Here is a 21,205-nt window from a genome sequence, read left to right on the forward strand (position 1 = left end):
TGCTATTTGTTTAATGAACAATGGAGATTGCAAAGAAGAAAGTTGTAGGTGGGATCGGTGTATTAGCGGCTGGCTGTAGCAACACATCAAGGAGTACTTACTTGGATAGCAGACGCGCTAGCCGATGCTAGCCGCCACCGCATCTGTGATCGGGTGAAGTCCTTCGTCGCGCCGTCGATCGCTGGAACGCAGGTGAGCACGGGTGTTGATGAGCAGATGAGGGCTGGCGTAGGTGGAGAGCTAATGTTTTTAGCATAGCTCTGTGAGGTCCGGTTGCTAAGTTGCTAAGTTAGCTTCAGCGTCGTTAGCAACAGCATTGTTAAGCTTTGCCAGGCTGAGAATTATTAACTGTGTAGTTACATGTTCATGGTTTAATAGTATTGTTGATCTTCTGTCCATCCTTCCAGTCAGGGATTTATTTATTTTGTTTCTATCTGCATTGGGGCCAGATGCTATCACGTTAGCTCAGTAGCTAAAGAGCTTCGCTGATGTATTGTCGTGGAGATAAAAGTCACTGTGAATGTCCATTTCGAGTTCTTGACTCTCATTTTCGAGAGGATTTAGTATCCGAGGTGGTTTAAAATACAAATCCGTGATCCACAATAGAAAAAGGAGAGAGTGTGGAATCCAATGAGCCAGCTTGTACCTAAGTTACGGTCAGAGCGAAAAAAGATACGTTCTGCGATGCACGCTAGTCCTTCACTTTCACGTTCCTCATCCACGAATCTTTCATCCTCGCTCAAATTAATGGGGTAATCGTCGCTTTCTCGGTCCGAATCTCTCTCGCTGCTGGTGTAAACAATGGGGAATTGTGAGGAATCCTACCTCCTTTGACGTCACGCTACTTCCGGTATAGGCAAGGCTTTTTTTTATCAGCGACCAAAAGTTGCGAACTTTATCGTCGTTGTTCTATACTAAATCCTTTCAGCAAAAATATGGCAATATCGCGAAATGATCAAGTATGACACATAGAATGGATCTGCTATCCCCGTTTAAATAACAAAAATTCATTTCTGTAGGCCTTTAAACTGTAGCGACTGGAGTCTTTAGACATAAAAGAAGACAAATAAGGGGGTACCGGACCAAGAAGTGATTTTTATACAAAACACAACCATCGAGGAAATCTGCATACTGACAAAGATGGACAGTTTGTTGTTGCATATAAAGTGCAATGGTGGACCAGGTTGTCACAAAACGTAAAAAAGTATTCAGTTTTTTTCAAATAAGTGTCGGGTGCAGTCATAAAAAGCAAGTCTCCATAATCTAGCAAAGGCATAAAACTGGTCAGAATCAAACCTTTCCTAAAGTGTAGAGAAAAACAGGACTTGTTTCTGAAGAAAAATCCCAATTTAATTTGACGTTTAGCCGCAAGCTTTTCAATGTGAGATTTAAAAGACAAGTTCTTATCAACAACGATTCCCAAGTACTTAAATGTCCTGACCATTTCAAGTTCAACCTTAAGAGCAGTTGATATTTGTTTGCCATTTCAAAATAACCCCACCTTGGATTTCTCTGCATTTAACACTCGTCTCAGCTGGCACTGAACAACATCAAAAGCTGACTGGAGAGGCTCAAAGGATCGCGCCACAGCAAGGTTACCTTGGGATGTACCTGGGGATATAGGCCCCTCGACCCCTCCAAAGACACGCACCTGGGGATATATAGGCCCTTCCCGCCACCAAAGACATGTACCTGGGAATGTAGGCCCCTCGAGCCCTCTAAAGACACACACCTGGGGATATATAGGCCCCTCCCACCTCCAAAAACACACACCTGGGCATATAGGCCCCTCGACCCCTCCAAAGATATGTAACTGGGGATACATAGGCCCCTCTCACCTCCAAAGACACGCACCTGGGGATATATAGGCCCCTCCCGCCTCCAAAGACATGTACCTGGGAATGTAGGCCCCTCGAGCCCTCTAAAGACACACACCTGGGGATATATAGGCCCCTCCCACCTCCAAAAACACACACCTAGGGATATAGGCCCCTCCCACCTCCAAAGACACGCACCTGGGGATATATAGGCCCCTCCAAAGATATGCACCTGGGGATATAGGCCCCTCCCACCTCCAAAGACACGCACCTGGGGATATATAGGACCCTCGACCCCTCCAAAGATATGCACCTGGGGATATAGGCCCCTCCCACCTCCAAAGACACACACCTGGGGATATATAGGCCCCTCCCACCTCCAAAGAAATGCACCTGGGGATATATAGGCCCCTCCCACCTCCAAAGACACACACCTGGGGATATATAGGCCCCTCCCACCTCCAAAGACATGCACCTGGGGATATATAGGCCCCTGCCGCCTCCAAAGACATGTACCTGGGAATGTAGGCCCCTCGAGCCCTCTAAAGACACACACCTGGGGATATATAGGCCCCTCCCACCTCCAAAAACACACACCTAGGGATATAGGCCCCTCCCACCTCCAAAGACACGCACCTGGGGATATATAGGCCCCTCCAAAGATATGCACCTGGGGATATAGGCCCCTCCCACCTCCAAAGACACGCACCTGGGGATATATAGGACCCTCGACCCCTCCAAAGATATGCACCTGGGGATATAGGCCCCTCCCACCTCCAAAGACACACACCTGGGGATATATAGGCCCCTCCCACCTCCAAAGAAATGCACCTGGGGATATATAGGCCCCTCCCACCTCCAAAGACACACACCTGGGGATATATAGGCCCCTCCCACCTCCAAAGACATGCACCTGGGGATATATAGGCCCCTCCCGCCTCCAAAGACATGTACCTGGGAATGTAGGCCCCTCGAGCCCTCTAAAGACACACACCTGGGGATATATAGGCCCCTCCCACCTCCAAAAACACACACCTAGGGATATAGGCCCCTCCCACCTCCAAAGACACGCACCTGGGGATATATAGGCCCCTCCAAAGATATGCACCTGGGGATATAGGCCCCTCCCACCTCCAAAGACACGCACCTGGGGATATATAGGACCCTCGACCCCTCCAAAGATATGCACCTGGGGATATAGGCCCCTCCCACCTCCAAAGACACACACCTGGGGATATATAGGCCCCTCCCACCTCCAAAGAAATGCACCTGGGGATATATAGGCCCCTCCCACCTCCAAAGACATGCACCTGGGGATATATAGGCCCCTCCCACCTCCAAAGGCATGCACCTGGGCATATATAGGCCCATCCCACCTCCAAAGACATGCACCTGGGGATATAGGCCCCTCCCACCTCCAAAGATATGCACCTGGGGATATATAGGCCCCTCCCACCACCAAAGACATGCACCTGGGGATATAGGCCCCTCCCACCTCCAAAGACATGCACCTGGGGATATATAGGCCCCTCCCACCACCAAAGACATGCACCTGGGGATATAGGCCCCTCCCACCTCCAAAGACACACACCTGGGGATATATAGGCCCCTCCCACCTCCAAAGAAATGCACCTGGGCATATATAGGCCCCTCCCACCTCCAAAGACATGCACCTGGGGATATATAGGCCCCTCCCACCTCCAAAGGCATGCACCTGGGCATATATAGGCCCCTCCCACCTCCAAAGACATGCACCTGGGGATATAGGCCCCTCCCACCTCCAAAGGTATGCACCTGGGGATATATAGGCCCCTCCCACCACCAAAGACATGCACCTGGAGATATAGGCCCCTCCCACCTCCAAAGACATGCACCTGGGGATATATAGGCCCCTCCCACCTCCAAAGAAATGCACCTGGGGATATATAGGCCCCTCCCACCTCCAAACACATGCACCTGGGGATATATAGGCCCCTCCCACCTCCAAAGACACACACCTGGGGATATATAGGCCCCTCCCACCTCCAAAGAAATGCACCTGGGGATATATAGGCCCCTCGACCCCTCCAAAGACATGTACCTGGGGATATAGGCCCCTCCCACCTCCAAAGACACGCACCTTGGGATATATAGGCCCCTCCCACCTCCAAAGACATGCACCTGGGGATATATAGGCCCCTCGACCCCTCCAAAGACATGTACCTGGGGATATAGGCCCCTCCCACCTCCCAAAGACATGCACCTGGGGATATATAGGCCCCTCCCACCCCCAAAGACACACACCTGGGGATATAGGCCCCTCCCACCTCCCAAAGACATGCACCTGGGGATATAGGCCCCTCCCACCTCCGAAGACATGCACCTGGGGATATAGGCCCCTCCCACCCCCAAAAACACACACCTGGGGATATAGGCCCCTCCCACCTCCGAAGACATGCACCTGGGGATATAGGCCCCTCACACCTCCAAAGACATGCACCTGGGGATATAGGCCCCTCACACCTCCAAAGACATGCACCTGGGGATATAGGCCCCTCACACCTCCAAAGACATGCACCTGGGGATATAGGCCCCTCACACCTCCAAAGACATGCACCTGGGGATATAGGCCCCTCCCACCTCCCAAAGACACGCACCTGGGGATATATAGGCCCCTCCAAAGACATGCACCTGGGTAGGGCTGCAACAACTAATCGATTAAATCGATTATAAAAATAGTTGGCGATTAATTTAGTCATCGATTCGTTGGATCTATGCTATGCGCATGCGCAGAGGCAAATTTTTTATTATAATATTTCTTTTTCTTTTTTTCTTTTTTTTTTTATAAACCTTTATTTATAAACTGCAACATGTACAAACAGCCGAGAAACAATAATCAAAATAAGTATGGTGCCAGTATGGTGTTTTTTTTTCCAATAAAATACTGGAAAGGATAGAAATGTAGTTTGTCTCTTTTATCCGATTATTAATCGATTAATCGAAGTAATAATCGACAGATTAATCGATTATCAAATTAATCGTTAGTTGCAGCCCTACACCTGGGGATATAGGCCCCTCCCACCTCCCAAAGACATGCACCTGGGTATATATAGGCCCCTACCCCCTCCGAAGACAAGCACCTGGGGATATAGGCCCCTCCCACCCCCAAAGACACACACCTGGGGTTATAGGCCCCTCCCACCTCCAAAGACATGCACCTGGGTAGGGCTGCAACAACTAATCGATTAAATCGATTATAAAAATAGTTGGCGATTAATTTAGTCATCGATTCGTTGGATCTATGCTATGCGCATGCGCAGAGGCAAATTTTTTATTATAATATTTCTTTTTCTTTTTTTCTTTTTTTTTTTATAAACCTTTATTTATAAACTGCAACATGTACAAACAGCCGAGAAACAATAATCAAAATAAGTATGGTGCCAGTATGGTGGGGGTTTTTTTCAATAAAATACTGGAAAGGATAGAAATGTAGTTTGTCTCTTTTATCCGATTATTAATCGAAGTAATAATCGACAGATTAATCGATTATCAAATTAATCGTTAGTTGCAGCCCTACACCTGGGGATATAGGCCCCTCCCACCTCCAAAGACATGCACCTGATAGGTTGATTGTCAGCACTAAATGGTCCCTAGTGTGTGAATGTTGTCATTAGGGGGCTACTTGTTCAGGGTGTACCCCGCCTTCCGCCCGAGTACAGCTGGGATAGGCTCCAGCACCCCCCGCGATCCCGAGAGGGACAAGCGGTAGGAAATGGATGGCTGGATATTCCAGAATGACGTACTGAAGCAGAAGTACACACTGAGATGTGTCTTTGTTCTATTTTGACTTGCTGACTTAACTTGATGTCAACCTGCTTGTTGTTGTTGTTGTTTATCAACAATAACAACAAGAGCGATGCCAACAATTAGTGATGTGCATGAGACGCTGAATAATGTCTTCCTGACATATTCGCACATTTAATATGAGCCAGGACTTTGGCATGCTGACATTCTTCCTGCTGCGAGGATATTTTCATATTTATATATTTTTATATATTTGCCTTTGTGCAAAGTTTGGGCAGTAATATCCGCTCATGGAGACAACGAAGTGTCATCTGCTTTGATTCATTACAGCCGCAGCAAACACAGATGACATTCTGTGATAGCACCGCCTCTGCTGTGTGACCTGCTTTAATCAGCCTCACTTTGTCTCACTGCTCTTTAAAGAGGCGGCACTCGTGCGCTGCTTTAATCAGACTCACTTTGTCTCGCTGCTCTTTAAGGAGGCGGCACTCGTGCGCTGCTTTAATCAGCCTCACTTTGTCTCACTGCTCTTTAAAGAGGCGCCACTCGTGCGCTGCTTTAATCAGCCTCACTTTGTCTCAGGGCTCTTTAAAGAGGCGGCACTCGTGCGCTGCTTTAATCAGCCTCACTTTGTCTCAGTGCTCTTTAAAGAGGCGGCACTCGTGCGCTGCTTTAATCGGCCTCACTTTGTCTCAGTGCTCTTTAAAGAGGCGGCACTCGTGCGCTGCTTTAATCAGCCTCACTTTGTCTCAGTGCTCTTTAAAGAGGCGGCACTCGTGCGCTGCTTTAATCGGCCTCACTTTGTCTCAGTGCTCTTTAAAGAGGTGGCACTCATGCGCTGCTTTAATCAGCCTCACTTTGTCTCAGTGCTCTTTAAAGAGGCGGCACTCGTGCGCTGCTTTAATCAGCCTCACTTTGTCTCAGTGCTCTTTAAAGAGGCGGCACTCGTGCGCTGCTTTAATCGGCCTCGCTTTGTCTCGCTGCTCTTTAAAGAGGCGGCACTCGTGCACTGCTTTAATCGGCCTCGCTTTGTCTCGCTGCTCTTTAAAGAGGCGGCACTCGTGCACTGCTTTAATCGGCCTCACTTTCCCTCGCAAGGAAAACTCAAAAAAATCTTTTAAAAGGCGACACTCGTGCACTGCTTTAATCGGCCTCACTTTGTCTTGCTGCTCTTTAAAGAGGCGGCACTCGTGCGCTACATTAATCGGCCTCACTATGTCTCGCTGGTTTTTAAAGAGGCAGCATTCGTGCGCTGCTTTAATCGGCCTCACTTTGTCTCGCTGGTCTTTAAAGAGATGGCACTCGTGCGCTGCGCTACATTAATCGGCCTCACTTTGTCTCGCTGGTCTTTAAAGATGCGGCACTCATGCACTGCTTTAATCGGCCTCACTTTCCCTCGCATGGAAAACTCCAATAAATCTTTAAAAATGCGGCACTTGTGCGCTGCTTTAATCGGCCTCACTCTGTCTTGCTGGTCTTTAAAGAGGCTGCACTCGTGCGCTGCTTTAATCGGCCTCACTTTGTCTCGCTGCTCTTTAAAGAGGCGGCACTCGTGCACTGAATTTAATCGGCCTCATTTTGTCTTGTTGGTCTTTAAAGAGGCAGCACTTGTGCGCTGCTTTAATCGGCCTCACTTTGTCTCGCTGGTCTTTAAAGAAGCGGCACTCGTGTGCTGCTTTAATCAGCCTCACTTTGCCTCGCAAAGAAAACTCCATTAAATATTTAGAGAGGCGGCGCTCGTGCGCTGCTTTAATCAGCCTCACTTTGTTTTGCCGGACTTCAAAGAGGCAGCACTCGTTTGATCGGCCTCACTTTGACTTGCAAGGAAAACTCCATTAAGTCTTTAAAGAGGTGGCACTCGTGCGCTGCTTTGGTCAGCCTCACTTTGCCTCGCAAGGAAAACTCCATTAAGTCTTTAAAGAGGTGGCACTCATGCGCTGCTTTAATCGGCCTCACTTTGTCTCGCTGGTTTTTAAAGAGGCGGCACTCTTGCGCTGCTTTAATAGGCCTCACATTGTCTCGCTGCTCTTTAAAGAGGCGGCACTCTTGCGCTGCTTTAATAGGCCTCACATTGTCTCGCTGCTCTTTAAAGAGGCGGCACTCTTGCGCTGCTTTAATAGGCCTCACATTGTCTCGCTGCTCTTTAAAGAGGCGGCACTCTTGCGCTGCTTTAATAGGCCTCACATTGTCTCGCTGGTCTTTAAAGAGGCGGCACTCGTGCGCTGCTTTAATAGGCCTCACATTGTCTCGCTGCTCTTTAAAGAGGCGGCACTCTTGCGCTGCTTTAATAGGCCTCACATTGTCTCGCTGGTCTTTAAAGAGGCGGCACTCGTGCGCTGCTTTAATGAACCTCACTTTGTCTTGCTGGACTTTAAAGAGGCAGCACTCGTTTGATTGGCCTCACTTTGACTTGCAAGGTAAAGTCCATTAAGGGCCACACTTTGCACACCTGTCTTATGTTGTTTGTTGACAAGATGGAGGAAAAGTTGAACTCTGATTACATGATATTGATTATTGATTGTGTGTGTGCAGACTGACCATCAATGATATTGATTATTGATTGTGTGTGTGCAGACTGACCATCAAGGCTGAGTGCCAGTTGCAGCTGCACAACTTCCCCATGGACCAGCACTCGTGCCCACTCATCTTCTCCAGCTGTGAGTACGCACACGAGTGCTGAAAGTCGGCAAATCTGGACCCGGACTTGAGTTTTGTCGGCCGTCGTCATGGAAACAATCACTTTGCTCAAACTCATTTCATCTACATACCAACTGACCCCAGTTTGTTGTTACCATGGCAACGCTTCAACAGAAAGCCTCATCTTCTTTCTTTCCTTCCTTGCTTCCTTCCTTCCTTGCTTTCTTCACTTCCTTCCTTCTTTTTCCCTTACTTCCTTCCTTGCTTTCTTCACTTCCTTCCTTCTTTTTCCCTTACTTCATTCCTTGCTTTCTTCACTTCCTTCCTTCTTTTTCCCTTACTTCCTTCCTTTCTTTCTTCACTTCCTTCCTTCTTTTTCCCTTACTTCTTTCCTTGCTTTCTTCACTTCCTTCCTTCTTTTTCCCTTACTTCCTTCCTTGCTTTCTTCACTTCCTTCCTTCTTTTCCCCTTACTTCTTTCCTTGCTTTCTTCACTTCCTTCCTTCTTTTTCCCTTACTTCCTTCCTTGCTTTCTTCACTTCCTTCCTTCTTTTCCCCTTACTTCTTTCCTTGCTTTCTTCACTTCCTTCCTTCTTTTCCCCTTACTTCTTTCCTTGCTTTCTTCACTTCCTTCCTTCTTTTTCCCTTACTTCCTTCCTTGCTTTCTTCACTTCCTTCCTTGCTTACTTCCTTCCTTGCTTTCTTCACTTCCTTCCTTCTTTTTCCCTTACTTCATTCCTTGCTTTCTTCACTTCCTTCCTTCTTTTTCCCTTACTTCCTTCCTTGCTTTCTTCACTTCCTTCCTTCTTTTTCCCTTACTTCCTTCCTTGCTTTCTTCACTTCCTTCCTTGCTTACTTCCTTCCTTGCTTTCTTCACTTCCTTCCTTCTTTTTCCCTTACTTCTTTCCTTGCTTTCTTCACTTCCTTCCTTCTTTTTCCCTTACTTCCTTCCTTGCTTTCTTCACTTCCTTCCTTCTTTTCCCCTTACTTCTTTCCTTGCTTTCTTCACTTCCTTCCTTCTTTTTCCCTTACTTCCTTCCTTGCTTTCTTCACTTCCTTCCTTGCTTACTTCCTTCCTTGCTTTCTTCACTTCCTTCCTTCTTTTTCCCTTACTTCTTTCCTTGCTTTCTTCACTTCCTTCCTTCTTTTTCCCTTACTTCCTTCCTTGCTTTCTTCACTTCCTTCCTTCTTTTCCCCTTACTTCTTTCCTTGCTTTCTTCACTTCCTTCCTTCTTTTCCCCTTACTTCTTTCCTTGCTTTCTTCACTTCCTTCCTTCTTTTTCCCTTACTTCCTTCCTTGCTTTCTTCACTTCCTTCCTTGCTTACTTCCTTCCTTGCTTTCTTCACTTCCTTCCTTTTTTTTCCCTTACTTCATTCCTTGCTTTCTTCACTTCCTTCCTTCTTTTTCCCTTACTTCCTTCCTTGCTTTCTTCACTTCCTTCCTTCTTTTTCCCTTACTTCCTTCCTTGCTTTCTTCACTTCCTTCCTTGCTTACTTCCTTCCTTGCTTTCTTCACTTCCTTCCTTCTTTTTCCCTTACTTCCTTCCTTGCTTTCTTCACTTCCTTCCTTCTTTTTCCCTTACTTCCTTCCTTGCTTTCTTCCCTTCCTTCCTTCTTTTTTTCCTTCCTTTCTTCCTTGCATCCCTTCTTTTTCCCTTCCTTCCTTACTTCAGTCCTTCATTTCTTCCTTCTCTTCCTCCTTCCTACCTTCTTTCCTAGCTTCCTTCCAATTCATCCTTCCTTCTTTCACTGCTTCCTTCAATGTTTCATTCCCCCTTACTTGTTTCCTTCTCTTTCTCCTTCCTACCTTCTTTCCTTGCTTCCTACCTTCTTTCCTTGCTTCCTACCTTCTTTCCTTGCTTCCTTCCTGCTTTGCTTTAATTCCCTTCTCCCTTCCTTCCTTGTCTCCTTCACTTCCTTGTTGCTACATGTCTCTTTCCTTGCTTCCTTCCTACCTTGCTTCCTTCCCTTCTTCCTTTTCTTCCTTCGTTTCATCCTTCTCTCCTTTCCTCCTTTACTCCTACCTTGCTTCCTTCTTTCCTTGCTTCATTCTCTCTTTCCTTACTTCCATCTTTCCTTCCTTGCTTCCTTCCTTCAGTCCTTGCATCCTGCAGAGTGGTGTCATTAGCAGACATTGAGTTTAATACAGGTGTAGATGTGATACAGGTGTAGGTGTGATACAGGTGTAGGTGTGATACAGGTGTAGGTGTGATACAGATGTAGGTGTGATACAGGTGTAGGTGTGATACAGGTGTAGATGTGATACAGATGTAGGTGTGATACAGGTGTAGGTGTGATACAGGTGTGGGTGTGATACAGGTGTGGGTGTGATACAGGTGTAGGTGTGATACAGATGTAGGTGTGATACAGGTGTAGGTGTGATACAGATGTAGGTGTGATACAAATGTAGGTGTGATACAAATGTAGGTGTGATGCAGGTGTAGGTGTGATACAGGTGTAGGTGTGATACAGATGTAGGTGTGATACAGGTGTAGGTGTGATACAGATGTAGGTGTGATACAGGTGTAGATGTGATACAGGTGTGGGTGTAATACAGGTGTGGGTGTGATACAGGTGTACCTGTGATACAGATGTAGGTGTGATACAGGTGTGGGTGTAATACAGGTGTGGGTGTGATACAGGTGTACCTGTGATACAGATGTAGGTGTGATACAGGTGTAGATGTGATACAGGTGTAGATGTGATACAGGTGTAGGTGTGCTACAGGTGTGGGTGTGATACAGGTGTGGGTTTGATACAGGTGTACCTGTGATACAGATGTAGGTGTGATACAGGTGTAGGTGTGATACAGGTGTAGGTGTGATACAGGTGTGGGTGTGATACAGGTGTAGGTGTGATACAGGTGTAGGTGTGATACAGGTGTGGGTGTGATACAGGTGTAGGTGTGATACAGGTGTAGGTGTGGTGCAGGTGTAAACGTGAAACAGGTGTAGGTGTGATACAGGCGTTGATGTGATACATGTGTCGATGTGATGCAGGTGTAGATGTGATACAAGTATGATACATGTGTGTGTTATACAGGTGTAGGTTTGATACAGGTGTAGGTGTGATACATGTATAGGTGTGATACAGGTGTAGGTGTGATACATGCGTAGGTGTGATACAGGTGTAGGTGTGATGCAGGTGTAAATGTGATACAGGTGTAGGTGTAATACAGGCGTAGGTGTGATACAGGTGTTGATGTGATGCAGGTGTAGATGTGATGCAGGTGTAGTTGTGATACAAGTGTAGGTGTGATGTAGGTATGATACATGTGTGTGTTATACAGGGGTAGGTTTGATACAGGTGTAGGTGTGACACATGTGAAGGTGTGATGCAGGTGTGGGTGTGATACAGGTGTAGGTGTGATACAAATATAGATACATGTGTGTGTTATACAGGTGTAGGTTTTGATACAGGTGTAGGTGTGATACAGGTGTAGGTGTGATGCAGGTGTAAATGTGATACAGGTGTAGGTGTAATACAGGCGTAGGTGTGATACAGGTGTTGATGTGATGCAGGTGTAGATGTGATGCAGGTGTAGATGTGATACAAGTGTAGGTGTGATGTACGTATGATACATGTGTGTGTTATACAGGTGTAGGTGTGATGCAGGTGTAGATGTGATACAAGTATGATACATGTGTGTGTTATACAGGTGTAGGTTTGATACAGGTATAGGTGTGATACATGTGTAGGTGTGATACATGCGTAGGTGTGATGCAGGTGTAAATGTGATACAGGTGTACGTGTAATACAGGCGTAGGTGTGATACAGGTGTTGATGTGATGCAGGTGTAGTTGTGATACAAGTGTAGGTGTGATGTAGGTATGATACATGTGTGTGTTATACAGGGGTAGGTTTGATACAGGTGTAGGTGTGATGCAGGTGTGACACATATGAAGGTGTGATGCAGGTGTGGGTGTGATACAGGTGTAGGTGTGATACAGGTGTAGATACATGTGTGTGTTATACAGGTGTAGGTGTGATACAGGTGTAGGTGTGATGCAGGTGTAAATGTGTTACAGGTGTAGGTGTAATACAGGCGTAGGTGTGATACAGGTGTAGATGTGATACAAGTGTAGGTGTGATACAGGCGTAGGTGTGATGCAGGTGTAGATGTGATGCCGGTGTAGATGTGATACAAGTGTAGGTGTGATGTAGGTATGATTTATGTGTGTGTTATATAGGTGTAGGTGTGATGCAGGTGTAGGTGTGACACATGTGAAGGTGTGATGCAGGTGTGGGTGTGATACAGGTGTAGGTGTGATACAGGTGTAGATACATGTGTGTGTTATACAGGTGTAGGTTTTGATACAGGTGTAGGTGTGATACAGGTGTAGGTGTGATACATGTGTAGGTGTGATACATGTGTAGGTGTGATACAGGTGGCTACAAAGTGATGATGTGTGCGATACAGATGGATACCCGAGAGAGGAGATGGTGTACAAGTGGAGAAGGAACTCTGTGGAAGCGGCCGACCAAAAGTCTTGGCGACTTTATCAGTTTGACTTCCTGGGCCTCAGAAACACGTCTGACATCATAACCACCACAGCAGGTATTTGCATGCTCATACATAATATACATACATATATAATATCAATACATACATAATATACATACATATATAATATCAATACATACATAATATACATACATATATAATATCAATACATACATAATATACATACATATATAATATCAATACATACATAATATACATACATATATAATATCAATACATACATAATATACATACATATATAATGTAATTACATACATAATATACATACATAATATACATACATATATAATATCAATACATACATAATATACATACATATATAATATAATTACATACATAATATACATACATATAATATACATACATATATAATATAAATACATACATAATATACACACATATAATATACATACATATACAATATCAATACATACATAATATACACACATAATATACAATGATACTGTATATAATATAAATACATACATAATATACACACATATAATATACATACATACATATATAATATAAATACATACATAATATACACACATATAATATACATACTTACATATATAATATAAATACATACATAATATACACACATATAATATACATATATAATATAAATACATACATAATATACACACATATAATATATATACATACATATATAATATAAATACATACATAATATACACACATATAATACACATCAACTAGAAATCACAAAGATTTATGAGCGAAATGGATCCAGATAGAAATGCTCCTCAAAACACCAACAATGATTGTTTGTATTATACTGACGTCACATTTGATAAAACATTTATGCGAGATAATAACAAATCTCCAGTACATTTTAATAGCAGGAGTCTATACTCTCATTTTGATGATATCCAGGACTATTTGAATCAATTCAAATCTCCATGTAATATTATAGGTGTTTCAGAGACATGGATGGATGACAATACAAGTAATGAGTTTGAATTAAATGGGTATGAAATGTTTTGCACCAACCATAAAAATAAGAGAGGAGGAGGTGTGGCTCTGTATGTGGACAAAAATATCAGCTGTAGTATAGTAAATGATACGTGTTTAGCCGTTGAGGAACTCTTCCAATGCGCCACTGTGGAGTTATCATTTTGAAATAGGAAACACATTATTGTAAGCTGCGTTTACAGGACACCAGGATCCCACTTGAAAATATTTCATGAATGGATGGAAAAATTATTTAAGAGAAACAAAAAATATATAGTATGTGGTGACTTTAATATCAACCTTTTGAATCCTAATAAACACAAACACACAGCAGAATTTCAGTGTTTCCCACACATTCATTTATTTGTGGCGGCCCGCCACGAAAGAATTACGTCCGCCACAAATTAAAAAAAAAAAAAAAAAAATTGTTTTTTTTTTTGTTTTTTTTTGTCCTGTCCAGCTTCTCAGGCAAATCATATAGTTGATGTAGATGCCCATATCGGCTGTTCAGATTTACTTTACAAAAGAGAAGTGTAGGATACTTCTCTTGTTGACTTATTTGTATTTGACCACTACTGTTTTCTGTTTATTTGTTACTGACTGTGGCAGGACACCTCTGCCTCTGTTTCACTTTATGTTGCTGGTAAATAATATGGTTGTAGTAGTAGGCTAAAGTTAAATTATTTAGTATGCACTAATTAAAGGGGCAGAGCTTTAAGAGACATTTTAGCTTTTATATTTTGTAAGAACCACAATTAATAAATATATTTCAGTGAATAACTTATTGTTCAAATCTGTATATAAATATGTACATAAAGTGTTGTAATTATATTGTAAAATGGATGGACGTTTAAAACAAAACTGTTATTATTAATTAGTAAGTATACATTTTTTGAGCTTTTTTAGAGAAAATCATATCATTGTAGTAAATTATGCAAATTACTCGATGATGTCATGGTGACCACGCCCATAGCCACGCCCCCACCGCCACAGGTATCTTGGCAGTTTATGGGAAACACTGAATTTATTGACACCATGTTCTCCATGGGCTTAATCCCACTGATCACACGAGCCACAAGAATCACAACACCCAGCACCACACTTGTTGACAACATATTCTGTAATACCTCCATATTGTACGTCACCACCTCCTTTATTAATTAGTAGAATTGTAGTTTTTTGACATTCTTCCTCTCTTAGTTAGATGTTATTACTTGTATGCACTTTGTGTGTGCGTTTGGACACACCCAACATCATGTATGCACTTTGTGTGTGCGTTTGGACACACCCAACATCATGTATGCACTTTGTGTGTGCGTTTGGACACACTCAACATCATGTATGCACTTTGTGTGTGCGTTTGGACACACCCAACATCATGTATGCACTTTGTGTGTGCGTTTGGACACAGTCAACATCATGTATGCACTTTGTTTGTGCGTTTGGACACACTCAACATCATGTATGCACTTTGTGTGTGCGTTTGGACACACCCAACATCATGCACCTCGCTCTGTAATCACCGCCGCACAGCACCATGCAGATGAAAGAACGGTACCGGTATTTTTCAAAGGCAGTATAGTACCACCGTTCAACCCTAATATACATAAATATATAATATACTGTACATACATAATATACACACATATATGATATACATACATACATAATATACACATATATATAATATACACACATATATAATATACATTGAGTGGTCTTAACTACGCTAATAATTGGCATTAAGCCAAGCAGCTGTGTACATATCTATATGTTATGTATCTACATATTATGTATCTATATGTTATGTATCTACATATTATGTATCTACATGTTATGTATCTACATGCTATGTATCTACATGTTACGTATCTACCTGTTATGTATCTACATGTTACGTATCTACATGCTATGTATCTACATGCTATGTATCTACATCTTACGTATCTACATGCTATGTATCTACATGCTATGTATCTACATGCTATGTATCTACATGCTATGTATCTACATCTTACGTATCTACATGCTATGTATCTACATGCTATGTATCTACATGTTATGTATCTACATGCTATGTATCTACATGTAACAGCACCATGCAGATGAAAGAACGGTACCGGTATTTTTCAAAGGCAGTATAGTACCACCGTTCAACCCTAATATACATAAATATATAATATACTGTACATACATAATATACACACATATATGATATACATATATACATAATATACACATATATATAATATACACACATATATAATATACATTGAGTGGTCTTAACTACGCTAATAATTGGCATTAAGCCAAGCAGCTGTGTACATATCTATATGTTATGTATCTACATATTATGTATCTATATGTTATGTATCTACATATTATGTATCTACATGTTATGTATCTACATGTTACGTATCTACATGCTATGTATCTACATGCTATGTATCTACATCTTACGTATCTACATGCTATGTATCTACATGCTATGTATCTACATGTTACGTATCTACATGCTATGTATCTACATGCTATGTATCTACATGTAACAGCACCATGCAGATGAAAGAACGGTACCGGTATTTTTCAAAGGCAGTATAGTACCATCGTTCAACCCTAATATACGTAAATATATAATATACTGTACATACATAATATACACACATATATGATATACATATATACATAATATACACACGTATGTAATATACATATATACATAAAATACACACATACATAATATACACACATATATAATATACATACATAATATACACACATATATAATATACATACATAATATACACACGTATGTAATATACATATATACATAATATGCATATTATACACATATATAAATAATATACACATACATATAATATACACACATATATATTATACATACATACATAATATACACACATATATAATATACACACGTATGTAATATACATATATACATAATATAAACACACATATAATATACACACATATATAATATACATACATACATAATATACACACATATATAATATACATATTTACATAATCTACACACATATATAATATATACCCATATATAATATACATATATACATAATATACACACGTATGTAATATACATAATATACATATTATACACATCAATACATAATATAAACACACATATATAATATACATACATACATAATATACACACATATATAATATACATATTTACATAATATACACACATATATAATATACATATATACATAATATACACATGTATGTAATATACATATATACATAATATACATATTATACACATATATACATAATATACACACACATATATAATATACATACATACATAATATACACACATATATAATATACACACGTATGTAATATACATATATACATAATATACATAATATAAACACACATATATAATATACACACATATATAATATACATACATACATAATATACACACATATATAATATACACACGTATGTAATATACATATATACATAATATAAACACACATATAATATACACACATATATAATATACATACATACATAATATACACACATATATAATATACATATTTACATAATCTACACACATATATAATATATACCCATATATAATATACATATATACATAATATACACACGTATGTAATATACATAATATACATATTATACACATCAATACATAATATAAACACACATATATAATATACATACATACATAATATACACACATATATAATATACATATTTACATAATATACACACATATATAATATACATATATACATAATATACACACGTATGTAATATACATATATACATAATATACATATTATACACATATATACATAATATACACACACATATATAATATACATACATACATAATATACACACATATATAATATACACACGTATGTAATATACATATATACATAATATACATAATATAAACACACATATATAATATACACACATATATAATATACATACATACATAATATACACACATATATAATATACATACATACATAATATACACACATATATAATATACACACGTATGTAATATACATATATACATAATATAAACACACATATATAATATACCGGTATACACATATATAATATACATACATACATAATATACACACATATATAATATACATATTTACATAATCTACACACATATATAATATACACACATATATAATATACATATATACATAATATACACACGTATGTAATATACATAATATAAACACACATACATAATATACACACATATATAATATACATATTTACATAATCTACACACATATATAACATACACACATATATAATATACATATATACATAATATACACACGTATGTAATATACACACATACATAATATACATATTATACACATATATACATAATATACACACACATATATAATATACATACATACATAATATACACACATATATAATATACATATTTACATAATATACACACATATATAATATACATATATACATAATATACACACATATGTAATATACATATATACATAATATACATATTATACACATATATACATAATATACACACACATATATAATATACATACATACATAATATACACACATATATAATATACACACGTATGTAATATACATAATATACATAATATAAACACACATATATAATATACACACATATATAATATACATACATACATAATATACACACATATATAATATACATACATACATAATATACACATATATAATATACACACGTATGTAATATACATATATACATAATATAAACACACATATATAATATACACACATATATAATATACATACATACATAATATACACACATATATAATATACATACATACATAATATACACACATATATAATATACACACGTATGTAATATACATATATACATAATATAAACACACATATAATATACACACATATATAATATACATACATACATAATATACACACATATATAATATACATATTTACATAATCTACACACATATATAATATACATATATACATAATATACACACATATGTAATATACATATATACATAATATACATATTATACACATATATACATAATATACACACACATATATAATATAAACACATATATAATATACATATTTACATAATATACACACATATGTAATATACATATATACATATTATACACATATATACATAATATACACACACATATATAATATACATACATACATAATATACACACATATATAATATACACACGTATGTAATATACATATATACATAATATACATAATATAAACACACATATATAATATACACACATATATAATATACATACATACATAATATACACACATATATAATATACATATTTACATAATCTACACACATATATAATATACACACATATATAATATACATAATATACACACGTATGTTATATACATAATATACATATTATACACATATATGCATGATATACACACATATATAATATACATACATACATAATATACACACATATATAATATACATATTTACATAATCTACACACATATATAATATACATATATACATAATATACACACGTAGGTTATATACATAATATACATATATACATAATATACACACATATATAATAAACATACATACATAATATACATGCATATATAATATACATACATACATAATATACACACATATAATATACATATTTACATAATATACACACATATATAATATACATATTTACATAATATACACACATATATAATATATCAATCAATCAATGTTTATTTATATAGCCCTAAATCACAAGTGTGTCAAAGGGCTGTACAAGCCACAAGGACATCCTCGGTACAGAGCCCACATACGGGCAAGGAAAACTCACCCCAGTGGGACGTCAATGTGAATGACTATGAGAAACCTTGGAGAGGACCGCATATGTGGGTAACCCCCCCCCCCCCCTCTAGGGGAGACCGAAAGCAATGGATGTGGAGTGGGTCTGACATAATATTGTGAAAGTCCAACACATCAGCGAGAGTCCAGTCCATAGTGGGGCCAGCAGGAACCATCCCGAGTGGAGACGGGTCAGCAGCGTAGAGATGTCCCCATCTGATGGACAGGCTAGCGGTCCACCCCGGGTTGGGAGCAGAGTAGAAAAGAAAAGAAAAGAAACGGCAGATCAACTGGTCTAAAAAGGGAGTCTATTTAAAGGCTAGAGTATACAAATGAGTTTTAAGATGAGACTTAAATGCTTCTACTGAGGTAGCATCTCTAACTTTTACCAGGAGGGCATTCCAGAGTACTGGAGCCCCAATAGAAAACTCTATAGCCCGCAGACTTTTTTTTTTTACATAATGTACATTTATACATAATATACACACATATAATATACATACATACATAATATACACACATATAATATACATACATAATATACACACATATATAATATACATACATACATAATATACGCACATATATAATATACATACATACATAATATACGCACATATATAATATGCATACATACATAATATACACACATATGTAATATACATATATACATATAATATACACACATATATAATATACATATTTACATAATCTACACACATATATAATATAAATAAATACATAATATACACACATATGTAGTATACATATATACATGTACATATATACATAATATACACACATATAATATAAACACATATATAATATACATATATACATAATATACACACATATATAATATACATATATACATAATATACACACATATGTAATATACATATACACATATATACATAATATACACACATATAATATAAACCCATATATAATATACATATATACATAATATACACACATATATAATATACACACATACATAATGTACATTTATACATAATATACACACATATACATAATATACACACATATATAATATACACACATACATAATGTACATTTATACATAATATACACACATATGTAATATACATATACACATATATACATAATACACACACATATAATATAAACACATATATAATATATATATTTATAATATACACACATATATAATATACATATATACATAATATACACACATATATAATATACATATATACATAATATACACACATATATAATATACATATATACATAATATACACACATATATAATATACACACATACATAATGTACATTTATACATAATATACACACATATGTAATATACATATATACATAATATACACACATATAATATAAACACATATATAATATACATATATACATAATATACACACATATATAATATACACACATACATAATGTACATTTATACATAATATACACACATATAATATACACACATATATTATATACATA

At 38.3% G+C, this 21,205-nt stretch overlaps 1 protein-coding gene across 4 annotated transcripts in view; it reads left to right on the forward strand.

Moving 5' to 3' along the window:
• LOC133644664 (gamma-aminobutyric acid receptor subunit gamma-3) overlaps positions 1 to 21,205 on the forward strand; it is a 150,698-nt gene that overhangs the window by 97,993 nt on the left and 31,500 nt on the right. For all 4 annotated transcript variants that reach the window (XM_062039338.1, XM_062039340.1, XM_062039339.1 and 1 more), the window contains 2 exons: positions 8,175 to 8,257; positions 12,657 to 12,794. In XM_062039338.1, coding sequence (XP_061895322.1) covers positions 8,175 to 8,257; positions 12,657 to 12,794 — 221 coding nt within the window. The remainder of the gene's footprint in view (positions 1 to 8,174; positions 8,258 to 12,656; positions 12,795 to 21,205) is intronic.

The sequence above is a fragment of the Entelurus aequoreus genome, linkage group LG27 (assembly GCF_033978785.1).
Source record: "Entelurus aequoreus isolate RoL-2023_Sb linkage group LG27, RoL_Eaeq_v1.1, whole genome shotgun sequence".
In the NCBI taxonomy this organism is placed as follows: domain Eukaryota; kingdom Metazoa; phylum Chordata; class Actinopteri; order Syngnathiformes; family Syngnathidae; genus Entelurus; species Entelurus aequoreus.